Below are 24,967 nucleotides of genomic sequence, written 5' to 3' on the forward strand. Positions count from 1 at the left end.
TTAGTAGCCCTTGCAAATCTCCTGTGATGGGAATTAAGATACAGAGTGGTAAATGGGGAATAGTTCCTAATTTAAGGAAAAAGAAATAGTGATCCCACGTTGTTCCATCAGATGCAGAATGGTATACAGTCATTGACTTATGCCAAGTTTTCTTCTCCATTCCTCCCTACAAGGAAAGCCAGTATCTCTTTGTGTTTCAATTACAAAATAAAGTTCTTGTTTGGTGTAGGATACCACACAAGGGTGTACTGAAAGTCCTTCAAATTTTACTCAAACCCTGGTGCAATACATTGATGACCTTTATTTTAAGAACGTTTTTATTGATTTATTTTCATGAGCACAATAGACATTGCAAGTACAGTATTATGTAGCAATTCAGATAATAATGTACCATTTTCCAATAGGTCTGTACCTCACATATAATTGTGGAAACATCTGTATGGGGTGTTATTTCGTTCTTCACATAATCGTAACAAATAATATGGTTAGCAGTGTGAACAGGCAGGGCACAAACAGTTCTAGAAGCAAGAGCTGTGTTTCCTAGGAGGAGAGGTGTATGCATGGCGGACATCCAACTCCTTAGGTCTATTACTACCCACAGCAGACACACGCACAGCATTCTGATACCGCTATACATTAATGACCTACTGGACACAATTGCTTGGCTGAATGATCTAGCTGACAGTGGTCATAATGTTTCCCCAACAAATATGCAGTATTGTAAAAGGGAAGTGATTTATCTTGGTCATCACACTGAAAAGGGAACAAGGAAAACCTTAAAAGAACGCGTTTCTACAATTCTGAAATTAAATCCTCCTGCCACCTAGAGGGAGGTGATGATGTTCCAGGGAATCATTGGCTACTGTTGTCAGTGGATTCAAAACTTTTCCTTGATTGGACGACCTTTTGTAAGGTTGACCCATAGGGACATAAAGAACCCCGTACCATTTGAAAAAAAATGCTCAGAGGCCTTCCAGGTGTTGAGAGAAAGTTTGTGCTGTACTGCCCAATTAAAATTTTTACTTTTACTTTATTGTTATTAAAAAGGTGGATGTGCTTTGTCGATACTGACTCAAAGACATGGAGGAATGGTGAGGCCTGTTGCCTACCTATCAGCTGTGTTGTATCTAGTAGCTGCAGGTCTTCCTGGTTGTTTGAAATCGGTTACAGTTGTTTGCGCTGCAAATGAAAAAAGTAAAGGGATTGCAATGGGACATACATAAACTATATTTGTTCCATATTCTGTTGAGATTCTGTTGACATGTACACAAAGCCAACATTTAACAGTCGTCTGACCAGATATGAACAAGTCATACTGGCAGCTTATAACATCACAATCAAAAGATTTAACTCCTTAAATCCAACAATGTTGCTTCCTATTTCAAACAAATGTTGTGAAGACAAGGACAGGGATGATGATGAACCGAAGCATGACCAGATATTAAAGTAATTCCTCTTGAAATTGCGGTTCTGAATCATTTTTTCATTTGAGAACATTTTATTATCATTTTTAAGTGAGGTGTGTACAATCACACATCCTTACAAGCACAAGTAAGAAAGGGCAATCAAAGCAGTAGCGCCGCTGGCTAAAGTTAGGCACAGTGCTCACATTTTTTTTTATCTACATGGAGTGTGCTCGTTGTCTCCCCTTGGCATTGGCAGTGGCCTCATGTTCACTCATCGCTACCTTCCTCTTCTCCTCCTTCTGCCAAACTCAACTCCAGAAGGTTAAAATATTCACCAGTGTCCACCTGAAAAGGCAAATTAGTTGCAGGTCAAGCGTGCCTCCCAAATATCTTTTGAGGGCCATCTCACAGTAATTGCAATGTACCACTTAGTATCATGATCCATTCCCTCCTCGTCAGTGAAACAGGTCTAGTACCAGCCACTGTGGGGGGAGCACCAGGCTAGACACCCCCTCACTCCGGTGCCAGACCGACTCCCATTTAAGTTCAAATGTGAAGGAGGTTTAACTGAATGCTGCTCGTTGGGCGCTCCATTGCTAGCGTCACCCATAAAGGTTTAGTGCCATTGTGTGGTAGGTGGAGTTTCTGTATTTTTCCAGTGGTGCACTACTGGAGGTTCTGCCACACCCAGTCACTGTAGGCACATGGGCCACTCGTTTTTAGTGAAGTGGGTCAGGTTAGGGGTTCAGGCCCAGGAGCATCACCTCAGGAATAGCTGGGATAGAGAAAGTTTAGACCTTTTGTGGTAGTGTGGGGATCTCTCCCCAGAAGAGTCTGATCAACAAACAGTCCCACCATACATGAAGCGCTTCTCCATGCCAGCACATCACCTCCCGTGCCTGGCAAAAGCATTGTGGCTCATGCGGCGCTGTCTATGGGGAGTATAGGACCAGCCCAACCAGACTTTTCAGTTTATCTCCAGTCCATATGTGGATGCAGAGGAGGCGTATATGTCCCTGTGTAATTTATTCCAGCGCTTAGGTTCTACTACTGTCCCCAATACCTGTTTCTACTCAGTGTTATGTCATCAGGTCTGTGGGGTCTAATGTGCCAGGAGACGCTTATATATTTTTGAGATAGTGCCTGAGTGAGGGTCAATTGGGGGAACTGGAGTTCAAAGGAAGATATTGCTCTAGTGGTCCTGCCCGAAGGATGAGGTTTGTGACAGAGTGAAGAATCTGTGCATAACGCAACCTCTCTGATTCAGGAATGTTGTAAGTGGTTCTACATGATGGTATCATACATATCAGCAATCATTTTGCAGCCTCCCTCACTCCCTCCAAGGAAGGAAGGAGCAGCTGTCAAGGAGAAGGGAAGGGAGGGGAGGGAGGGAACGATTGAAGTGTACTGGTGTGTATGGTGACGATAAAATACCAGGCCCGGCACAGTCACATATTTATCCCATGTTCTTAACGCTGTCACAACAGGGGTCCTGAGATAGGTGTTAAGTGGTCTGTGATGTTTCTCAAACCATAAAAAATCCCACATGGGTCAACAGACCATGATGTGGTCCATCTACCTCTAGTTTTTCCCAGAGAGCATGGTGGACCAATCCACTACCAGTCGCAGTTGCACGACTGCGTAGTAGTGTCGGGTAGTAGGGGTTGCAAACCCTTCCATTTGCCTAGGTTGAGTCATAGGTTTTTGGGAAAGTCTTGGACTCTACCATTCCTGATAAAGGTCATCAATTTGTGCTGGATATGCTTCAGGTATGAAGGGTCAAGCCAAATTAGAAGTGCTTGAAATAGGTACAGAAGGTGCTAGAGCATAATCATTTTGATAGCATTGATTCTATCAAACAGGAAATCATTTGGCTCCCCCAGAAATGGAGCGCTTTGGTTATTGTCGAAAGAAAAGGGTGATAACTGGCCTTGAAGAGTTCAGTGACCTGGTGTGTGAGTCAGACTCCAACTTATTCAATGGATGTCTTAGCCAAGCGAAAGGGGAAGCGAGGTGACAGGTCGGCTTCTTCTCCAACATCAAGAGTCAGATTTAGAATACATTATTTGTCAAGATCGACCTTATATCCAGAGGCCCTCTTGAAGTCCTGAAGTATAGCCAATAATACTGTGAGCGAGATGTGTAGGAAACTTAGTTTCAAAAGCATGTCATCAGCAGAAAGGAAAATCCTAAATTCTTTTGATCCAAATGTTATCCAAATGTTATCCTTGTCTGTGTCTGCCGAATTAGGCACGCTAGGGGATCTATGAAAAAGGTAAAGAAAAGAGTTGACAGTGGGGCAACCATGTGTGGTTCCCCTAAAGAGTTGGAAGGGCCTAGTAAGGTGTCCCTTGAGAGTCACGTTAGCGAGGGGGTTGGCATAGTTGGAGAAGACCGTTTATAAGAATGTGGGGCCAATGCTAATAGTGTGAGTCTCAGGAAATTCCAATCCACCCGGTCAAAGGTCTTCTTGGCACTGAGCGAAAGCAGCACAGCGGGTATCTTTTAGAGGGTAGCTTTCTCAACCAGGTGGGTGGTCGCCCGCATCATGGGCCTTTCAGCTGTGAATGAAGCCATTGTGATCAGCACTTCATTGATCGGGTCACCAGACTTTTCATATATAATTTTGCGTCAACGTTCAGGAGGGCTATAGGTTGATACAATGCACACTGTCTGGCATCTTTATTAGGTTTTAGTATCACCGTGGCCACCGCCTCAAGCATTGGAGTCACTGCTCCCTCAGCAGCACAGTAGTTGAACAAGGCTGTGAGTTTTAAAATGAACCTTAGCGTGAATATTTGGAAGAATTGGGCTGTAAGTCTAGCTGGCCCACAAGTTGTATTTCGCTTTAGTGTTTTGATAGCTTGTTTAACCTCCTCTGGAAGGCTCGGGCTCACTAGAGAGTCTTGTTGTTTGTCAGTGAAGTTAGGGAGGTGTTCGTCCTGTGGAAAAGCCTCCTGTGTCCCCATTGGATGGAAGAAGTCTCCGTAAAGAATCTCATAATAGCAGTGGAATTTAGCTGCCTTTTCTGCATCCTCCACTATTGGAATGCCCGACGGGGCTGTGATGTCTCTGAAGTATTCTCTCTCTTGTTTACCCCATTGGTGTCTAGCAAGAGGGGTACCCACTCTGTCAACAGCAATGTGCAACAGATTTTCAGAATGGCCAGTTGAGAAACTCCAGTATTATCTGGAGGGCACCCGTTTCATTTTGTACACGGACCATGCACCACTGGTATGGATGAGCCGAAACAAGGGGAAGAACCCCCGAGTCATGAGGTGGTTCTTATCCCTACAGCCATATGCCTTTGAGGTGCGACATCGTAAGGGACTCCTTAACGCTAATGCTGACATTCTCTCACGGTTGCCCATCGTCCCCGAACGGGACATATCTAGGGAGGGGGGGTGTCGGAGTCCGGACAGCAGCAGCCCAACTCCGAGCCTATATGATGAAGCCAACCCTTCTTTGCCTTTTCAGCCCCCGGACTGGGAGACCACCCTGGCTGGATCATCATGCTTTCCTGCTTCGGGTCTATGGCCCTTTAAGACAGATACGTAAGTATCCACGACGAGCGTCTGGGGGCGGAGCCACGCAACGTCGTCAGCCGATAAGGACTGGCAAGCCGATCAGGAAGGCGGAAGAACCCCGAAGGAGGAAGACGCCAGGAGAGCCGAAGCGGAGAAGGAGATCGAGTCGGAAAGCGAGAAGACGTCCCCAGTGCCGGTCGACGGGAAGCCAGGAGGCCAACGTACCTGCCACTCGCCCCGCCGCGCCCCTGGAGGGACGTGGCTCAACCAGGTGCGTCAGCGCTTGCGAGGGTCGTGGGAGACGGGCGGGGATTCCGGGAAGCCGGGGGCACCGAAAGAGTGACTTCGTATTGGGTGCCTTACATAAAGACCCGCATCCAAAGCCAGCACCCCCTTGGTGACGGACCCCCTCTTCACAAGCCCGAAGTAGAGAACCTGGTGTCAAATCCCTCACACCCTTCCCCTCTGAAACCCCCATGGAGAGACCACAACACTAAGACGTGTTATTTTGTTTCTGTTTTGTTATATGTGACGCCTCGCCTGTCGACGCAGTTGCCCTGGTCTCACGCCGGAAGAGTAAAGACTGGAAGAGACGAGACATATGGTGGAGAAACCTACTTTCCTCTTTTGAGCTGAAGAGACAATTCCTTTCTTCTTTCTTTGTTTGCTTAGTGGAATGAACACTGTGGTCCTCACTCCGACTACGTATATAAATAGATACTAACTCCTGAGACAAAACGTCGTGTGGCTCACTTTCTCCCCTAGACACGGATCTTGCCCTCTAGTTTTCACACTTCCAGAACACAGAGACGGGCAAATTCCGCTGCTACCGCTATGACGTGGTCACTAATGACTGGTTTAAAGTCATCCCATACTCCATGGGGTGGACCCCCCTTCACTGTGTTCAAAGTACTTATCAATTTGTTGTCCTATTTCTTGTTTGGTGATTGGGTCACTCAGTAGGGATGAGTGTAACCTCAAGTTTCCTCTGGGCCTTCTCTCTATGAGGTAGAGCTGGACCATGATCGGCGCCAGGTCTGACACAGAAATCGGTCCAATATCCACAGTGCGGATCAGTCCTATAAGGGAGTTGCTCAGTAGTACTGAGTCGATCCAAGAGCGTGTGTGTGGTGTATATGAGAGTAAAAGGTGAAGGCCGCTGAGGTTGGGTTTCATTCTCACCTACATCCCGTTGGCCGAGCTCGCCCATTGTCCTTTTCAATCTTTTAGAGAAGGCCCCAGAGTGGGCATCCTGTCCCCTCTCTCTCTCTTGGTGCAGGTTCCACACAGAGTTGAGGTCCCCCATCATAAAAATATCGCCCTCGGCTATTCCCACTAATTTCTCCAGGAAATCAATAAGGTAAGAGTCTTGGGCAGAGTTGGGAGAAAACACTGTGGTTATTGTTAGAGGTCAGCCTCCGAAAGGCTCCACCAAGAGGAGTTATCGGATATCCTTGTTTGCATAGGTATGTGACACTGTGTAGGGTAAATTATCTCTGAAGTATATTGCTACTGTGTTTCATTTGCCTTGATCTTTACGACGAAAATTGGTTTTCTGGATGCATATTATGTCGGTGTGGAATTCCCAAGTGCATATCAGACAGCCCCATGCTTATTTGGTGAATTAAGCCCCCTTGCTTTAAGTGAGATAATGTGGGTCATTGAGGCTTGCTAGTAAAAAGGTACGGGTGTAGGAGCACCTTTGGACAATGGAGAGTAATTGATGTGGTGAAGCTGGTGTATCTTTCCCTCCCCCCTCCCCTCCCAAGTTTCTGACATTCAATTAGAACTAGGAAACAGAAAATCAAGTCAAACAGTGACAAACGGGCAGGAAGAGATGGCAGGCAGGAGGGTTGTACCCCCCAATGTACTGTGCACTGGGGCAGGAGGCCCATCGACACTCAGCCGGTTCCCGCCGACCAGAATGGTTCCAATCTGCTAGAGTCTATCCATAACCGAGAGTTAGTGGGTCTCTCTCCCACCCCCGCCACGCGTTTCAGTGTTTTAAGGGTATGTCTCCTATGTTTGTTGACCTTGGCAGTCTCTCCATTGAGGGGGGTCTCTTCTGCATATTAGGGTGCATGGTCCATTTAATAGATATGCTGAAGGATCCTCCACGAGGCCTCCCTGGTCTGTGAGTTCCTTTCCTGGCACGCCTCTCCTCCCGAGACAGGAAGCTGGGGCTCCCCGCTGACCCAACCCAGGGGTGCGAGTCGCTTGTGGGCAGTGGCCCAGTACACCAAGTCTTGACAGATCAGAGCCATTCTTGATCCCCTAGGGCCACTCCATAGGTTTGATACCAGGGCTTCTGTTGGGTGGCCCTGGGCTCCAAGAGATGTTAAATAAATGTCCCAGGAGATTTATTGGTGCCTAGAACCCACCCATGTTCGGACGGCTTGGCAGGAGGCCCGATCATTTGCGTTGGTTGCCCTCTTTCCTATCACTCAGGGGTACAGGATCAGAGCCATGGAGGAGGGCTGCTAGGGTCACTGGCAATGCCCAGTATTGCTGCTGCTTGATGAGCCTCCGTGATCATTTGGCGTTTTTCTCGCCATGTTCGAAGGAGAGACCAAAGGATACATGTAGTAAATGCCATTGTCTCAGAGTTTTTTCATTATGGGCCGAAATGATGCACGCCACTCGAGCATAGCTTGAGATAGGTCTTGAAAGACAGAAGAAGTTCTGAAAGATCACTACACCAGCTTTCCTTGCCTGTTGTAGGACCCTATCCTTCTCTGTGGAATAGTCAAACTTGACAAGCAAGTCCAAGGGGCACTGTTGCTGTGACTGTCTGATAGAGGTTGTTTGATGTATTCAATCCACCGTTATTTCAGGGTGGACATCCCCCAGTAGTGAGGAGAGCATCCCCACCCCAAAGCCCTCAAGATTGGCATCAAGGTCCTCCTTGCTCAAGCCTCTAAAGCAGAGATTTTCCCCTCCTGAGTGGTATTCCAAGTGCTCAAGTTTCTCCAAGGCCATCTTGAGTTGGTCTTCAATGGCCGAGTAGGTTGTTGCCATGGTGACTTGAGCCATCTCAACTGTCTCCAGGCGTGCTTTAGTCTCTACAATGTGTTGCTGCCTGGGTCCACATCCCTTCTGAGGACCATAATTTGGTTACCCAGGTCAGGGTGGAGCCTTTGTGAAATCTTGCTTAAGTTCATTCCTCAGCTCTGTCTTGAACACCCAGAGGCTGTAGATGAGATCCACCTCTGATAATGCCATTATGGGTCCAGGGGTGTTGCTCTGCAGTTGCATTGTCTCAGGATGGGTACAGTCCAACTAGGCTAGGAGCGTGCCTCGTGCTTGGGATTTCTTTTCAGGGGGAATGAAAGGGGCCTCGACCACCAACACAGTCAGCACTGCCTAACATGGGCAAGGCCATTTCTCCATCTTGTCCCAATGGAAAGTTATGCTTGTAAGATGTTACAAAGCAACTCCCATGTTAGTCTATGGGACAGATAGCCTTGTGATCGTGAAAAACGAAATACACAACATTTCACTATCAGGACATGTAATAAGCATGTCCTACCTTTCCCCCAAACTGCACCCTATCCACAGGGGTATCTTGGGCCAACTTTAGGGGTGTCTTATATGTGAGAAAAGGGACGGTTAGGGTCTATCAAGTGAGTGCACTTGCCAGGTCGACATGGTAGTTAAAAACTGCATGCAGACACTGCAGTGGCAGGTCTGAGAACCATTTGAAAGGCTACTTGTGTGGGTGGCACAATGAGTGCTGCAGGCCCACTAGCAGCATTTGATTTACAGCCCCTGGGCACACACAGTGCACAGTACTAGGGACTTAGTAGTAAATCAATTCAGCCAATCATGAAAACCCCATCATAACACAATTTACTTGGAGAGCATATGCACTTTAGCACTGAATAGCAGTGATAAAGTGCCCAGAGTACTAAACCCAATAAAAACAAGGTAAAACACCGGAGGCCAAAAAGCAAAAAGTCTGGGGGTAAACCTGCTGAAAAAGCCAAGTCTAACTGCACCAGAAAGTGACGCAGAATGTGTTATACTTTCCTGATTAACACATTCTTATTCAAAATTCTTATTAATTGTGTTTTAGCGATTATATAATAATCAGAGAGGAGATTTGTAAGAGGATTTCATGGATTTATATTTTTGTGCATTATTAACAATGAGCAAAATTCATTTTTACGTTTGATTTCACATGTATGGACTGATATTGTGTAATTACCTTTGAAACAAGAGTTCTATGATATGTAGAAGTATTCTTTTCTAGTGTATCTTAACTAGACCAGATTTCATGTAAAAAGCCCATCTTGACCAAGATGGAAGTCATCTGTCACTCACCATACTTCCCCCTGTGCACATCCTCTCCCCACAAGCTCTGCCGCACACAGTCAAGCTCAAATGTATTGGGATAATGCCAGTATTATTGTTCTTCTGCTCATGATGAACCCTCCTCAGGTCAAGTGTAACCTGCAACATGTTGCCATGGCTTCCGTTTATTCACTGAGAGCTATTCATTTACATAACATGTTAATGTATCTTATTCTGTTTGAGCATCTCTGGATGAGCATAGAGGGTGCTGAACAATTATTAATGTCTATTGGGTTAATGCTTAGGGATTAAGGTAATGTGGCATTTATTTTTCATATGCTCCGAGTTGCTCAAGAAATTATACATTTGCTCACACTACGATGAATCTGCAGAAATCCTTATTTCTTAAGCAAGAATTGTGTATAGAATCCTTGACTTTGGGTGTGAGAAAGAAGACTTTCCTATTCTACTAGAGATGCCTTCTGATTTTTTTGTGATTTTGCTGCCCACTGAGACAAAGAAAACGATCTCATTCGTTTTTATTGATGTAAAAAGACAGAAATGACAACACACTTGAATAAATACATTGCTAATTAGTTGAACAATATGGCGCTGCTTACTACAAAAGTTGTGATATAAAAAAATAGAAATTCATCAAATAAATATAAATCAAGAACATTATGTATGAAACAATACTTCTAAGACATTTTTAAATAAGAGTCCTTTCTCATTCTTTTGTATAAATATATAGCTCCAACCCACATATATTGATGCATTGAATCCACCAATCCCTGTAGGATAGAGGGATTTTTTGTAGTCAGGGTTTAGCTATTTCCAATCTAGCAAGAACTATGGCTACAAAAATCATTCCGACAAGTAGACGAGGAACTTGTTCCAAATACTATAAATTTAGTTGGAGGAAAAATTGAGAAACCTAGCGATCTCGCCTAACGAGCAAGTTACTTACCTTCGGTAACACATTATCAGGTAGAGACAGGATTTAGTTGCAGATTTCTTACTTTAGAATCCTTCTAAGGTGTGAGACTGGATCCGGAAACTTTTTTCACACAGCATGTCTACGCACCGGCAGAGGGAGTCGCATGACTACGCATCGACGTCATCCACTGGATGTGACATCAACAGAGTCCATTTAACTCCCTCGCTGATGCGCTGAGGCCAGTTTCTTCCATTACCATTTTCCGCATTCGAAACACAGAGCCACCTATAGAAGCTGTGAATTGAACAGTGTGCCAAAAATAAACAAAAGACACCAAAGTGTCAAATAACAGTATATGAATATCCTAACAACAACCTTGAGACGAAAGAGAACCCATATATGTAATAAAAACCGGGTTCTTCCTCAACTTCTCTTTTTTTTGTTTTGAAAGACCAATATAATTGAGACCCAAAAGGACTCGGTTCATAGATCAGGGAGGAAGGGTGGGTCGAATCTGCGGCTAGATCCTGTCTCTACCAGATAATGCGTTACCGAAGGTAAGCAACTTGTTCATCTGATAGAGACATCTAGCAGCAGATTCCTTACTTTATAATCAAATGCCAAATCCATACCATCCCCAGAGGAGGGTCTGTGAACAATACCCTGAAAAGTATCTTACTTAGAGCAACCTGGCCCATTTTAAAAGAGAGGGAGAGAGTACTGGAAATGTATACTAACACAGGTGCGCAGATACACACCCTACCCTAAAGAGTCCCCTAGAAGAGGCCATAGGTAAATAAAGTCACAAGACTTTTAAACCACGGGAATGGTTTGTGTCCAGGTTAGGCCCATGTTGCGAAGCAGCTCATTTCTCACATTCTCCAAGCAAGTATCCCAGGTGCTGTTTACAATTACACTCAATGAGAACACTTCCCAACACTACTGAAAGGTAGTTAAAAAACATTTTCAGAAAAGTTTGCTTATTTTTTGGGATTTGACACGTCAGACCCAGTCTCTTATTTGCACCTATACCTGCAAAGAAAAATATGCTAACAAATACAAAGTGATATACTCTGCTTCCTTTCTTTCCCAGCTGTCTGTACAGGGTTTTGACTTTTGGAAAGACACAAAATCTGTCTGGGGGACAAAAGACTGGCAGATTCAGAGAACTAAGATTTTGTTTAGAGCATGCCTCATACCACATCAAGTAATTTTTCTAAATAAAACAGTGCAACAAACTTCCTGTCTTGGAATAGCCAAGATGAAGGATTTGAACAAACCTCATATTCCCACATTTGAACGCTTTGAGAACTGGCAGCATTTCACACAACACAGTGAGGTTACACTAGATGCCATGATACAAAATGGTTCTTACATTTCATCAAACCCCAATTGGAATGGATGGTTGGTTGGTTTGGCTTGTGGACACTAATGGGTGTCAATCTAGATTCCTGTGCAATGCTGAAGGGTTTAAGCTAAATAGGCCTGACCAACTAATCAGAACACTCGGGTGGTGACATCTTATAGTGTTGGGAAGTTATGCCTTGATTGGCTAAAACCTCAACAATCTCTCCGGTGAACAACACTTGTCATTTCTTTCTGGTGGCATGGATCGCAGGACTTTCTTGTTAGGTCCTCAGAACCCACGTTAAAAGCGCTTCTTGTATGCAATATACAATGAGCTGTGTAAAGTTTTTCAACAGGAAGCTGCTGAGAGACTGCGGGAGATTGATAGGGTTAATTTGGAAAAGGCTTTGGCTGTGGTTGACAATGGTATGACCACATTAACATCCAGGATATATTCACTGGGCAGCATAGTATCTTCTGCAATTGACATAATACAGCAGAACATGTCTGTTTTATAACATGGACAATCACAACTACAGTCGACTGTATTATTGAGCTGAACGTTGCAAACATTAAGTTCTGGCTATGTGTCATGGCGTTATATCAACAGCACAAGTCTGTTTTCTGCATACGAGCTGACTGAAAGACAGATATTAATGTCACGAAGAGATGCAAAGTATCCCATGTTGTACACTGAAAAATTAGACCAATTACCTTTCAATGTGGTTGAGACACCACTCACAGACTGGATAATCACCCTACCGGTCACGACTTTCCAGTTCCAATATTGTATACAATACCACCAAGTAGGCAGATATGAAGCGCTAGAAGAAGGTTATGTGCATGAATACTGGGAATTGCCATTCACCTTTAGATGCAGGAATGGGGACAATGAGGTTTTCCTTAATGGTTCCGAAGGTGAGGATGCTTTGAGCGAGTCCTTAGTATGCAAGGACTCATGAGGCATGCAAAGTTTCAGTTCCAAACTTGTCCTGTTATCTGAAGGGTTCTCCGGCTAAGGTGATTCATCCGATTTTCATGCTGCTCTCTAATGGGAGCTATTTGATGCTGAATGATCATGGGTATTGCGGAATGGAACCAGGCATCATTTATTTGGTTACACACAAGCACTGTTTTTACCTGCACGCACAGTTAGGGAGGCAACACTATGGCCTTCGATAATTGTTTCCAACATATGCTTTGATTCTCCACGCAAACTGAAAGCCAAGCTTTTTCAAAAAGATGTGGCCTTAACATCAGCCAGAGAGACATTTGACATCCAGGTTGCCAGGTCCTCGTCCGAGATACAGATGCTACTTCTTACTACCTTCCCGCTGCATTTTAGGGAGCTGGTGGACCATATCTTTAATATGTCTGATACAAAGGGAATAGCGCACTTTTTTAAATGTATTGGCTCTGGACTGGTTAGCACATTTCAGACGCTTTTTGGAATTATACCATTTTTCATACACTCTGTGCTGGGAAGCGTTTATTGGAGGGCTCCAGCTTGTCCTGCTACTTGTGGAGGGAATTCCGATTTTAAATTTTCTGCTCCACAATGGACGTCCCAGTTCAGTCCAGAATGGAGACAGCGCTGCAATGCCATGAGCGTATGATACACTGCTTCGACACACCTCGGCATCGAGAAGTGCACTGGTTCTTGTCTTTCAGGCCTGTTTGGCTTCACTGCATTTAACCTGTATTCCGCTGCCTGCTTTGCAGTCATAAATACGTATTGGATTTATGTCTCGGATCACAATCGGTTAAACCATTAGACACTGAAGTACTGATAGGCCCCTTAAAGGCCCATGGGTATTATTGTCCCCAGCGTATTCTAATGCTGATGAATGTATTTTTCGAGCCACCCTGCGATGCTTTGGCTCCTGGTGAAATGGATAACGGCTCTGCGGAACACTTACAGGATGCAGTCCGTCCCTCAGCAGCTGCTGTGGGAACTGGATGGAATCGCCTTGGCTCCATAAATCTGCTTCGAGGTGCGCCTCTGGGAAAGTCGTCTGCAGTTGCCAGTGACAGCAATGTTGCGACTATCACTCAGAGCACATAAACAATTGTCTTTTCCGTGTGGTGGGAACAATTTGGATAGTTTTTTAAACAAAATGAATTAAAACTGGTTTTGCTTTACTTTTTTTTTTTTACTTTTTCTAGGCATCATGGCTATCTTAGTGCTTGGGATTTCAAACAGTATAATGAAGTTTTCAAGGCTTTTATGAATATTTTAAAGGGAAGCTTGCTTTAGATGATTTTGGAAGTGGTTTTAGACCTTTTAAGTTTGAATTTCATTATGGCCTGCTGGCTGTTAGATAGTTTTATATATCGACCCTTAGTATGAGGAGTGGGTGTTATGTGCCAGGGTTGGGCCCATGTAGCGAAGCTGCTCATTTCTTACATTGTCCTCATTTTGCACAATAACATTATTGCTGTGACCTTTTGCAGATATTCATGTGAGACCACGTTGGATTAGTTTCTCTGAAACTACTTCTGTTTACACTTCTGGTTTAGCATAACATTATCGCGATGCCTTAAACACTAAGTACAGGACCTCCACGCACGAAGTAGAAATGTTATTATATCTTCATCCACGGGACGGCAGGGCTATCTACATATCCATAACATTACTAATCTATACGCACATCGCAAGGATGCTTTTTGTTATAAATAATAAACGTCTATGAGGATTAGTAGAGGAGCCACTTCAGCTGACACTGAGGGTCCCTGCATGCTGAGACTTCACCACATAGCGGTCTGACATCTCCGTGAGGGGTGTCCAAGACAGGGTCCTACATTCCTTGCTGCCAGGTAATGGGGGTGGATCATCCCTTGGGGGACTTCTTGCTTTTTACACCTACATACCCTCTAGACACACACAGAGTAGGGTTTGTATAGTAGGAGCAAGCCTGATTATTACCTTGTTTTATATGCCTGCATATAAACACTGTTTTAGCACCATGGTAAAACTATATCTACTATTTACTCTTTCGGTGCTTGTAATCGCTTTCATCTGCTTCTGTCTACTGATTATTGCAGCACATGTATTTTATACAAGAATAACGTTTGCTCAATAAATGTATTGAAAACGTTCCAATGTGTATTCTCTGTATATTTCTTTGAGAACAAAGAGCATGAGTAACTGAGCGAGAGGTTCTGATCTGTTACAACAATCCCTGAGGGGCCAGGGTTGTCATGTTCAGTGGTTGCTAGAAACGATTCTCTCCCTGGCAGGGTTAGGGGGGCTTATAGTTGCACAGTGAGATAGCTGGTATCTAGGCCAACATATCCTGCGGTGGTGCCCGGAATCAATCTAGGCACCTTACCCAAAGTTTAAAGTTTATGTTGTCCAACAAACGCGTAGACCGAATTAAGCTCTCTTTTCACAATAACTGTGGACGGAACCACAGTAACAAAAATTATAAGGCAATAAACACATGAGGAAGTGATCACCCATGCTTGTCATCCACCACATGGTTATATATTAAAAGCAGGACATGTTCAAACCTATGAACCCATAACAGCCAGCTGTGCCGCTGACCCACACCTGTAAACCACTTATGGACAGGACTGTTCTGTAAAGAACACAGGTAAAATCCATACTCTATGGAGAAAATGTTCCTATAATAGAAAAGTCAAAGACATTCTTACCCCTATTGACATAGAAGCAGTCTTTTCATAGAAAAAAGAACTAGAGATGTACAAAGACATCTAGAACATCCCATATACACCAAAATACGGATATAAATGGAGACATAGGAGTAAAAATTCAAACGCCTATGTATCAACAAAAGAAAATGTATTTTAAAAGATAGCTGAAAGAGAAATAACCCGCAGGCCACAGTGACATAACAGCATGTGGCCATAGCGGAATCATACACTTAGAAACGCAACAGCATCCAACCCATCAGAGTAATGCAAGCTGACCACCATTAAACCATGGCAGCATAAAATCGAATAAGATATCCAGAAGTAAAAGAAATCTTGATAGCCTACCCAACATGAAGGTCTGCACAAGCCCTTGCCTTATAAATAGAGACCATCATTGATGGACTGGTAAAAGCTGAAAAAGATTAATATTAATTTGCTCTCCAGGAGCCACACTTCGCCATTGAGACCAATCTACAGCCGGTAAAGGCAGAAAATAATGCAAAGAGTTGTCTGCCTGCAATTATAGACAGGTAGATAATGAAGAGAATCACCCTGTGAGAGAGCAATAACCCTGAATATCGGTAATAACAGCCTTCTAGAAAAGGTCCACACCTCTACCCTCAATGATCAACCTAAATTAATTCTAGGTACATCAGAGAGGGAAATGTTCTCAAACACCCTTTCCCAGTTGAAGAAATAGAATCATTTAAGATTCTATATCTGCCTGAAGGACTACAATAACCTGGAAAGGAAAGTCAGCAACTAATAATGCTGAGAAAACAGGAACATGCTCAACAACACTGGCCATAAGACAGAACCTGTAAAGCACTGTGCAGCAATTTTATGTGCCTTTTGTGATGTACGTGTGGCTGAGAATGGTACAATACACAGAGGACAGTGGGTTCCATGTCAGAAGCCCAACATCTTGAGGAAGGCATGTGGAAGTAAGGCAGCCTCCCAAACAGATTTATGGATTGCTATATTCCTGAGAGCTGGGTGGGACACAAATGAAGGAAGGGATAGGCAGGCTTCCCTGCGCACTTCCAAAGTGCTCCATGATTCTGAAAATGTCACTGGTCAGGGGGGCCTGGGAACATCTGAAGAAGAAGGGGTTGATAAGGAAAATCATAAAGAGTAGGGCTGGGGGACTCTGTAAAATGTATTAGGCATATATCAGTCAACCCGACACTCAGGTTTGATCCACGAGTAACTCCCATGGCCAGTGTTGTGGAGCCATTTGGGTTGGAGCCACTCCTGCTGTAAAAGCCTTCTGCCTGGGCAGAGAAAATGGCACTTTAAAGGAGGCACCTCCTGCAACATGAATTTCAAAGCATGGGGAATTAAATCACATTTGTGTCTGGAAATGCATCATAAAAAAGGGAGCTGGAAGCTCTCATATTGCCGAACGTCAAATAGCCAGCCTGGACTGTTCTTTGAGGTGGAGAAGCTCAACAAGAGTTCTGCCTATTGTGACCAGGCATGGGGATCAAGGTCTGCCAGTTTCCCAGCTGGGTGAGCAGACATCACCCAAGGAAATCAAGACCACCTGCCCTTGAGTCCAGAGCACCAGTGTCTGCCTGACTGTGGAGACCAGAAGACCCTAGAGGTAGAGGAGAGTGCCTGCAGGGAGCAAGGTCCAGTGAGGTATCCTGGCGAGTGGATCTTCATAGCGAGGTGTGAGAAAGTGGCTGTTTGACTGAACTGGCCATTACTCGTGTACAGACTAAAGTCAGCCACCATATATCACAGAGGGGGCTGCCGTAAAGAGAACTGCTGTTCCACAGATCAGGCCATTGCCCTTGTGTGGATTTCTGTTGGCAGGCCTGTATGCCAGAGAGGGGGCTGCCGTAAAGAGTAAGCACTGTCACCCTGGTGGACCATATAAGAAGGATGGCTGTCGCCAGGTGCAACTTGTGACAACAAGGAAGCAGCGTGTTCTGACCCAAGTAGTCAGTGCCATCACTTAAGCATCAGAAGCAGACTGACTGTACCCAACCTGCCAGCAGGATATGAGGAACTTACCACATCATCCACAGACAATCAGACGCCAAGCCTGCAGCGACAAGACTACCACACAATGCCAGCAACTTCTCCAGTCCACCACAATGCTCCCAGGGTCATCCATATCACAACACCAGTGGGAGCGGGTAAGACTGATCACTGTGCCGAAGAGCCCAGGGGGAACTTCTCTGTCTCATAGCCTTATAGCGCTGGAACACTCGGACTCCTAAAAAGCTAGACTGAGAATTCTAAGACTCTGGCTCGTAACCGCACCTAACCTGAATGCTGCCTATCGTAAATGGGGAAAAACCACTCCCAGTAGACAGGAAGTATGACTTGGGGCTCTGCCTAGAATATGCTAAGAGTGCTGCCTTGGGAGGGCTGGGTACATTGTTTGTGTATATCGTATTTCATTTAGTGTTTTAATATAAACATTACTTTTTTCATAAAAGCTAGTGGCTGGACATTTATTTATTGGTGTTGCTAGGTATATTTTTAATCTTGAACCTGTTTTCACCTTGCACCTCCTTCCTCCTCAAGAACCCTTGGAATGCTCGATCTGCCCCACCACTGGGAGGCAAGTGCTGAAGGGGTATTTGGATCAGTTTCTCAGGACTCATAGCATGTCGGACCCTGGGACTTCAGGAATAAAAAGTCACACACACCACCGTTGAGCCCTGTAGCTCTTGACCCTGTGAAAGGGATTCTGACAACTGTCTCCCTCCCTCAAGGAATATGTAATGGCCTGGATAAAGGTAGCATCCCACCTTAGTTAGAATGGGGTTGAATTTGCTGTGTTTGATTCTGAGAGGGGGTGGGGGGGCACATCCTCTGTTTAGGTTGTGCCGAATCTGAAAAAACAACTGGTTATTCCTACAGCAGTACAAAAAGGGGTGGTGATGGACGGAGCATCAGAACCAATCAAACACTCACACCCAGTCAACAGATCTGGGTTTGATCCATCACCGTTCTTTAGCCCACTCTTCCACCCCAGTTCAGACATGGCCATATGCAAATCAGTCTGACCCTGTGCCTCATGGGAACAGTCCAGCCCGAACTGCCAAGCCATGCCTTCCCTGGACCGGAAACAAGCTTCCTAGGAACGGTTTCTGGCATACAGCATCAACACATGAGCGTTAGTCCTGACGCCATTGGTGTGGGTCTCCCCTGCATTTTTTGCGTGTTGGACTCCATTTTGTTGGTCTAGATGCTTTGGGCACTTGGCCACTGCTGTTCAGTGCCAAAGTGCAAGTGCTCCCTTTGTAAACTGTTGTTATGGATTGGTGTTTCCATGATTGGTTGATTTGATTTACTAGTCAGTCCCTAGTACAGTGCACTGTGTGTGCCCAGGGCCTGTAAATCAAATGCTGCTAGTGGGCTGCAGTACTGATTGTGCCACCCACATAAGCAGCCTGTAACTGTAACTCTGGCCTGCCATTGCAGAGCCTGTGTGCAGTCTAGTACTGCCATGTCAACGTGGCAAGTGTACCCACCTGCCACGCCCTAACCTTCCCTTTTCCTACATGTTAGTCACCCCTATGGTAGGCCCAAGGTGCCCCTGTGGGCAGGGTGCAGTGTATGTGAAAGGTAGGAAATGCCCAGGTGTGTGTGGCATGTCCTGATAGTAAATTACTGCCACTTTCGTTTTTTCACTATTGCAAGGCTACCTGTTCCCATGGGATAGAATAGGGAGTTTGCTTATACCATCTTATAAACATAACTAACCCTGGGAACAAGGTAGACAAATAAAGTTTGATATGCCTTAACTCAGAATGTTAAAATGCATCTTTTAGAGAGGGTTATTTTTACAAACTGTGTTTGAAAATACCACTTTTAGAAAGTAGGTATGTTCTTGCTTAGCCATCCAGTGTGCCTCTGCTAGGTTTGTGTATTGCCTTTCTGGCTTTGGATGACAGGGGCTGGGGTGGAGCAGTGGCTCCAGAGAGCCTGATGAGTCAGGGCTGGGCTGAATAGACCTGGGCTGCATTTAGAGTAGGGGAGGAGATTTCCTTTCACCTGAATGGGCCTGGTCTGCCTTCTACAATGCAGTCTCCACCTCCTGCCAAGAAACTGCACCAGAGAGGACAGTACCGGTTTTGACCAAGCACAGGGCTTCTCTGCCACCAGAGAACAAATGATTTTGTAGTATAAATATTGGGGCCCAGACCCTAGAACTTTAGATCACTTCTGAGAATCAAGAGGAACTGTTGCCAAGGAGAAGAGCTGGAGAATCTGAGGGGAAATACTGCCCCTGTGTTGTTTGCTGTCGGGGGTTGGCCTGCAGTGGCTACTTGCTGCCAAGGAAAGGAGAAAGGACTTTGCTATTTCTGTGTCCCCTGCTTGAGGAAGATCTCCAAGGGCTTGAAACTGAGTTTGCATCCTGTTCTGAAGTCTCAAGGACACAAAGACTTCACCACCAGCTCCCCTGAAATTCCTTGATGGGTGTTCTGACCTGCAAAGAGGTGCCTGCTGTTGTTTTGGACCTCTAGAGACTGTTGTCCACTGGGAGCTGGAAAATCAAAGCAACACCGAGAAGCCTGAAGTATCCGTACCTGTTTCCGACACATCGTCGAAGAAACCGTCGCAGCGCCTGCCGCGGCACAAGAAATCGCCACACACCGCATCGATCTCCGAAGTCCGAGATCACCGCATCGATTTCGACGCAAGGCCTGCTGTGCAGCTGCAAGAATCCACGCATCGTTCCCGATCGTCGCATCGAGGCCCCAAGTCTGTCACATCGTTGGGGGACGCAGTAAGAAACGGACGCATCACCTCCCCACGCAGTAAGAAGCCGACGCATCACCTCCTCTCCAGTAAGGAACCAATGCATCACCTCCCCCGCGCAGCAGTACGGAACCAACGCATCACCTCCCCCAGAGCAAGGAACTGACGCATCACCTTCCCTGAGTGCAAGGAACCGACGCACCACCTTCCGGCCCGTTTTGTTTGTTTGCACGACACATTCAAGGTACTTTGTGTGAAATGTGTCGCATCTACAATTTGCTTTGAACGGAACCTTTTCTACCATCTGTCATATTTTTATTACTGTATTGTGGATTTATGTCGTTTGGTCTTGTTTTGGTTTAGATAAAGATTACTTTTTTTTCTAACCTGGTGTGGTGTCCATTTGTAGGGTTTTCACTGTATTACTGTGTGTGTTCACAAATGCTTCACACACTGCCACCGAGATAAGTCTGCTCGTGCCAAGCTACCAAGGGGTTATTTTAGAAGTGTATCCGCCTTACCCTGACTAGAAAAAAGGGTCCCTATTTGGACAAAGGTACCTACCTCTGCCAACTAGAGATCCCCATTTCTAACAATGAGGAACAGGTGCATGGATCTCTGTCATGTGTGAAGTCCGAATGGGTGTCGTCCCCGGGATCAATGGCAGAACCTGTAGCAGGCTCAAGAGGCACAGACCGCATCAAGGACAGAACTGCCAATTGTGATCCAATGAGAGGCCTCCTTGGATCCTCGGGGCTAGGAGACACACCAGAGAGATCTAGAAGGGTGCCAAAGATGCACAAAGTAACTTCCTTGAAGGCCTTGACTTGTTGTGGCGTCGCCGATAGGGCAGAAAGTACTGGTTATATGAGAATAAGTTGTGTGATCATTACATGGTCGCGGGGCATCCTGACGTCCAAGTGACTTCTATGGACGACAGTGGTGGGAAGATAGAGAGTCACAATTCGAATTCTTGTTTTTTGTCTTTGACTTACCTGATGACTATGAATGTGAAAAAGACCTTTCTTGAGAATGGCCTCAAAAACTACACCGGATCTGCCCTCGACTTTGACCAAGACTAGCCCTTAACGTGCCCTCTGTGTTCGGCAACAAAAAGCTTGGCTTTTCTGTACCAGATCACCTTTGATTTCATTCAGCTACAGTTCTCGCACGATGTGGAAATGTGCGATGAACCTAGGCACCAGACACAAACCTGGTGGGAGTCTGTCACAGACATCATTTTGTGACAGTCCATTCAGGGTTTAAATCCTGTAGTCTTTGGAGGGGACATATTCATTGCACACTGTGAAAACATTAGGACAAAAAAAACTGTCAAATTACATAAAAGTTGAGGAAGTGAGCCCTGGATCTGTGAAAACAAAGGAACTGAAATCAGCGTGCAGGGGTGGCAGTTATTTGTTACAGCAGCATCACTTCTGGGCAGGAGAGAATCGACACAGTGCCACCTACCGACGTATGAGGGAATTGCTGAAAATAAATTCTCTGAATCCAGTCTGACGCCTAAGGGTATTCACAAAGTGAGGAACCTGTGGTTAGAAGTATCAATAAAAAAAAGAAATCTGTGCTTATGCTTGTGCAAGATACACAAATCTTCTGCACCATAACCCCAGCAATATATTTTGCAGCTTTCATAAACACAAGCCTATAGAGACAATTACTTATAGAAAGTATATTAATGTATACCATTACCTCTATGCTAAAATAACCTCTGTCAACATAATCACCAAGGAAGAGGTATCTTGTATTAGCTGGTGATCCGCCCACTTCAAATAACTTCATTAGATCGAAAAACTGTCCATGAACATCGCCACACACTGCAACGAAAACATTTTTTATATGAAAATCTCCAACTGATTTAAAGTAAAACATGTTATGATTGTCTGAGGCCTTTGACTAGCTCTTCAGTTTTATTTTACTAACTGCCACCTATCCATAAGTAAAAATTATTATGCATTTGCTTACTTTCAGCTTAGAACTACAACACCATTACTCATAACAGCCAAAAGTCAGTGGAAGCTTTGTTTTTAAAATTGGATTTTCTATATCCCTGAATGTCTACTCTCTCTGAACCACGCTAGCTACCGTACCTGTACCACTTACAAAGATTAAGAAAATACAATAAATAATATCACACTTTGCCTTTTTTAACCTAAGGAATACTCTTAAAAATATTTCATTTTGGAAATTAGTGGGGTGTTATCAACATGACATTTAAAACGAAATGCTTGGAACAAATTAATTTAAATGAGCAGAATTAAGACAATTTATAATTCAGTCCTCCCACGGCTGTTGTGCTGCTAAAGTTAACATTAAACAAAAAGAGCTGATCTAACTTTGTCAGGCTGCAGGTACTGAAAAAAATACATGTGTCTTCAAGTCTTTTAATATAGAAGTTTCAACTTGAAATATGTTTGAATACCCATGGGTGCAGAGTAAAATAGGTTTTTCAAAATCTATTTCCCAATACATCTAACATCTGTGTAGTGAAGTTAGAGTCACAGTATCTCCACACCTTGGGTATTGTTAAAGAAATATCTTTATTGGCCACAGTCTTCTCCAGTTCCTGGCAGCAACTGCCAGACATAGAACACCCACATAATCATCTTCTGCTCTACGTTCCACATACCATGGGGGTTGAACCTAGAATGTGGAATGTAAGGAGAAGATCACATCACCACAACATTCACCCCTTTCATATTACTAAAATACATAAACATTGACATTGGCAATATACTCAAGCAAGTAACAACGATAAAAACAACAATAGAAAATACATGGGTTTCACAATCTAACCATTTATATAAGAAAACAGAAGATATAAACTTGTTAAACATTACGATACCTAGCAGGTTTGATCACCTCTCTTTTGCTTCTCCGTTCCACGGAATCAACAACCTTCAAACATCTTAAAGTAGCCGGCCTATGGAAACATTGCCTGGCACAAAATGCACATCACTTTCACCATCAGCCTACCCACCAGAGGATGATAAACTCCTGCCCGGTGTTGACATACCCACACCCTCATCACGGTTGACTCTCTACTTCACCTTCATTACCCGGCTTTTGTTCCACCATTCATGTCCTTTAATGGGGACAGCATTCTAAGACACAACACAAACTCTTCCAGGTAACTTGAAATTGGAGTTCCCTTTAATGACATTGGTAGGATCTTTTAAACACACCCAGTCACCAACATTAATCACACTTCTTTGCCCCTTGTGTCTGGCATCATTTTGCTTTGGTTTGTTTCCACCCAGGGCTATCTAATCTTATGTAAAAATTGCACTTGGTCAGATTTGAGATTATACTCTCTCAACCATGCAGGACATAGTTTGGATGCTGGTACCTGGACCCTAATGATTGCAAATGACACATACCTGTGACTGCAGTGAGACTTGACCGATGACACCATAATATGCTTTCTACTGTTTCACTTAACTCAATTTAGTTTTGAACAGCCCACTGAACGCACTACACCAATGTGAGGTTATTTTTTTCCACAAGGCCATTAGCAGCGGGTCATACAATGCTACAGGTTTGTGTTTAATCACATTGTTCTGCAGAAACTCCCTTTTCGTTCAGTACAAATTGCCCCCATTATCAGATACAATTTATTTAGGGCAACCTTCCCTCAAAAACAATTTCTTGAAATTTTTTTAACTGTAACAGTGTTGGGCTCTTCCATGAAATTTACCTCCCACCACTTACTGTAGTAGTCTACTATTACTATTGCAAACCTAGTTCCCCATGGTAAAGTGTTGAAAGGGTCTATGAAGTCTATCTCCAGTTTGACCCATGTCCCTTTAGTTAATATACACAACTGAAGAGGCATTGCCTCAGTTTTCATGCCTTTGCAGCTGGTGGCGCATCACACAGGCCTAAACCTTGGTGACAATTTCTGTGTCCATACCTGGCCACCAATAGTTTTCTCTGTTCCTCCTTTTGATGACGGTTGCCCTAGGTGTCATTCATGCCCACTCACAATTATCTTTTCCCTCAACCCACTGGGGGTATAAATTTGTCAACTCTCATCAACATCCCATTTCTTTGAACCGACAACTCCTCTGCCACCTTGACATAAGACTGCATTCTTACAGGCAAAACTCTCTCCCTGGGCCATCCCTCTTTAACATATTTCTTCATGCTCTCCAAATCTTAATCTTCCAAGATTCAGGCATTTCACTTGCCCTAGGAGAATGCATTAACCTGGAAAACATCAATAGTGGTTATTAAACATTCCTCATCAGCCTCCTCACAGAACATAGTGTTTACTTCTGAGCTGACAGGGAAGCGTGCTAAGTAATTTGATCTAGTATTTTTACCACCTGAGATGTATTCTATTTTGAAATCATATTGTAAAAGTTCAGAACTCAATCTGGCCAATCTAGTAGTGTAGTACCTCATAACAGTGCCGCCTAGAATATTTACCAAAGGCTTATGATCTGTTTAAAGGGAGAATCTTCTACAAATAAAACATTTAAAAAGTTCCACAGCCCAATAACAGGCTAGCAATTCTTTCTCTATAACAGAAAATACCTTCTCATTTTCTCTCAATGACCTGGAAACAAACCCACAGTTACTTTGTTTCCAGCATCGCACTTTTGTGCCAGCGTAGCACCCAGCCCATCATTACTTGCATCTACTGTTATGATACACTCACTCATGCGACTGAAAGGTGCCAACACTCCTGCAGAGACAATTTCCTTCTTGAGAGCAACAAATTCATCTTAACAGGCTTCACTCCAATCAAAAGGCTTTTTTTTTTTTTTTTAAGTAGTTCTCTCAAATGTACGGTTTTTGTAGAGAAATTCTTTATAAACTTAGCATAGAACGCACAAACTCCGAGAAATTATGCTACATGTTCTTTGCTTTTGGGATCAGGAGCTCTTGTAATTGCTTCCACCAACCCAGGCCTAGGTGCAAGCCCTTTTAAAAAAATTACATGGACTAAATACTCTATGCTACTTTTGGCAAACTCACATTTTTTCTCATGGACTACTATTCCAAATGTCGGCAACCTTTTTAACACCACTTGCATGAACTGACTGACCAGA

The 24,967-nt window shown here is 44.3% G+C and overlaps 1 protein-coding gene across 10 annotated transcripts in view; it reads right to left on the minus strand.

Moving 5' to 3' along the window:
• PPP3CB (protein phosphatase 3 catalytic subunit beta) overlaps positions 1-24,967 on the minus strand; it is a 926,247-nt gene that overhangs the window by 547,628 nt on the left and 353,652 nt on the right. For 8 of the 10 annotated variants that reach the window (XM_085603650.1, XM_085603649.1, XM_085603651.1 and 5 more), the window contains one exon: positions 21,603-21,727. In XM_085603650.1, coding sequence (XP_085459776.1) covers positions 21,603-21,727 — 125 coding nt within the window. Of the gene's footprint in view, positions 1-21,602; positions 21,728-22,425; positions 22,556-24,967 lie in introns of those variants that run through there. The other 2 variants (XM_085603658.1, XM_085603657.1) reach the window with 2 other exon arrangements.

This window comes from Triturus cristatus, chromosome 1_2 (assembly GCF_964204655.1).
Source record: "Triturus cristatus chromosome 1_2, aTriCri1.1, whole genome shotgun sequence".
NCBI classification, from domain to species: Eukaryota; Metazoa; Chordata; class Amphibia; order Caudata; family Salamandridae; genus Triturus; species Triturus cristatus.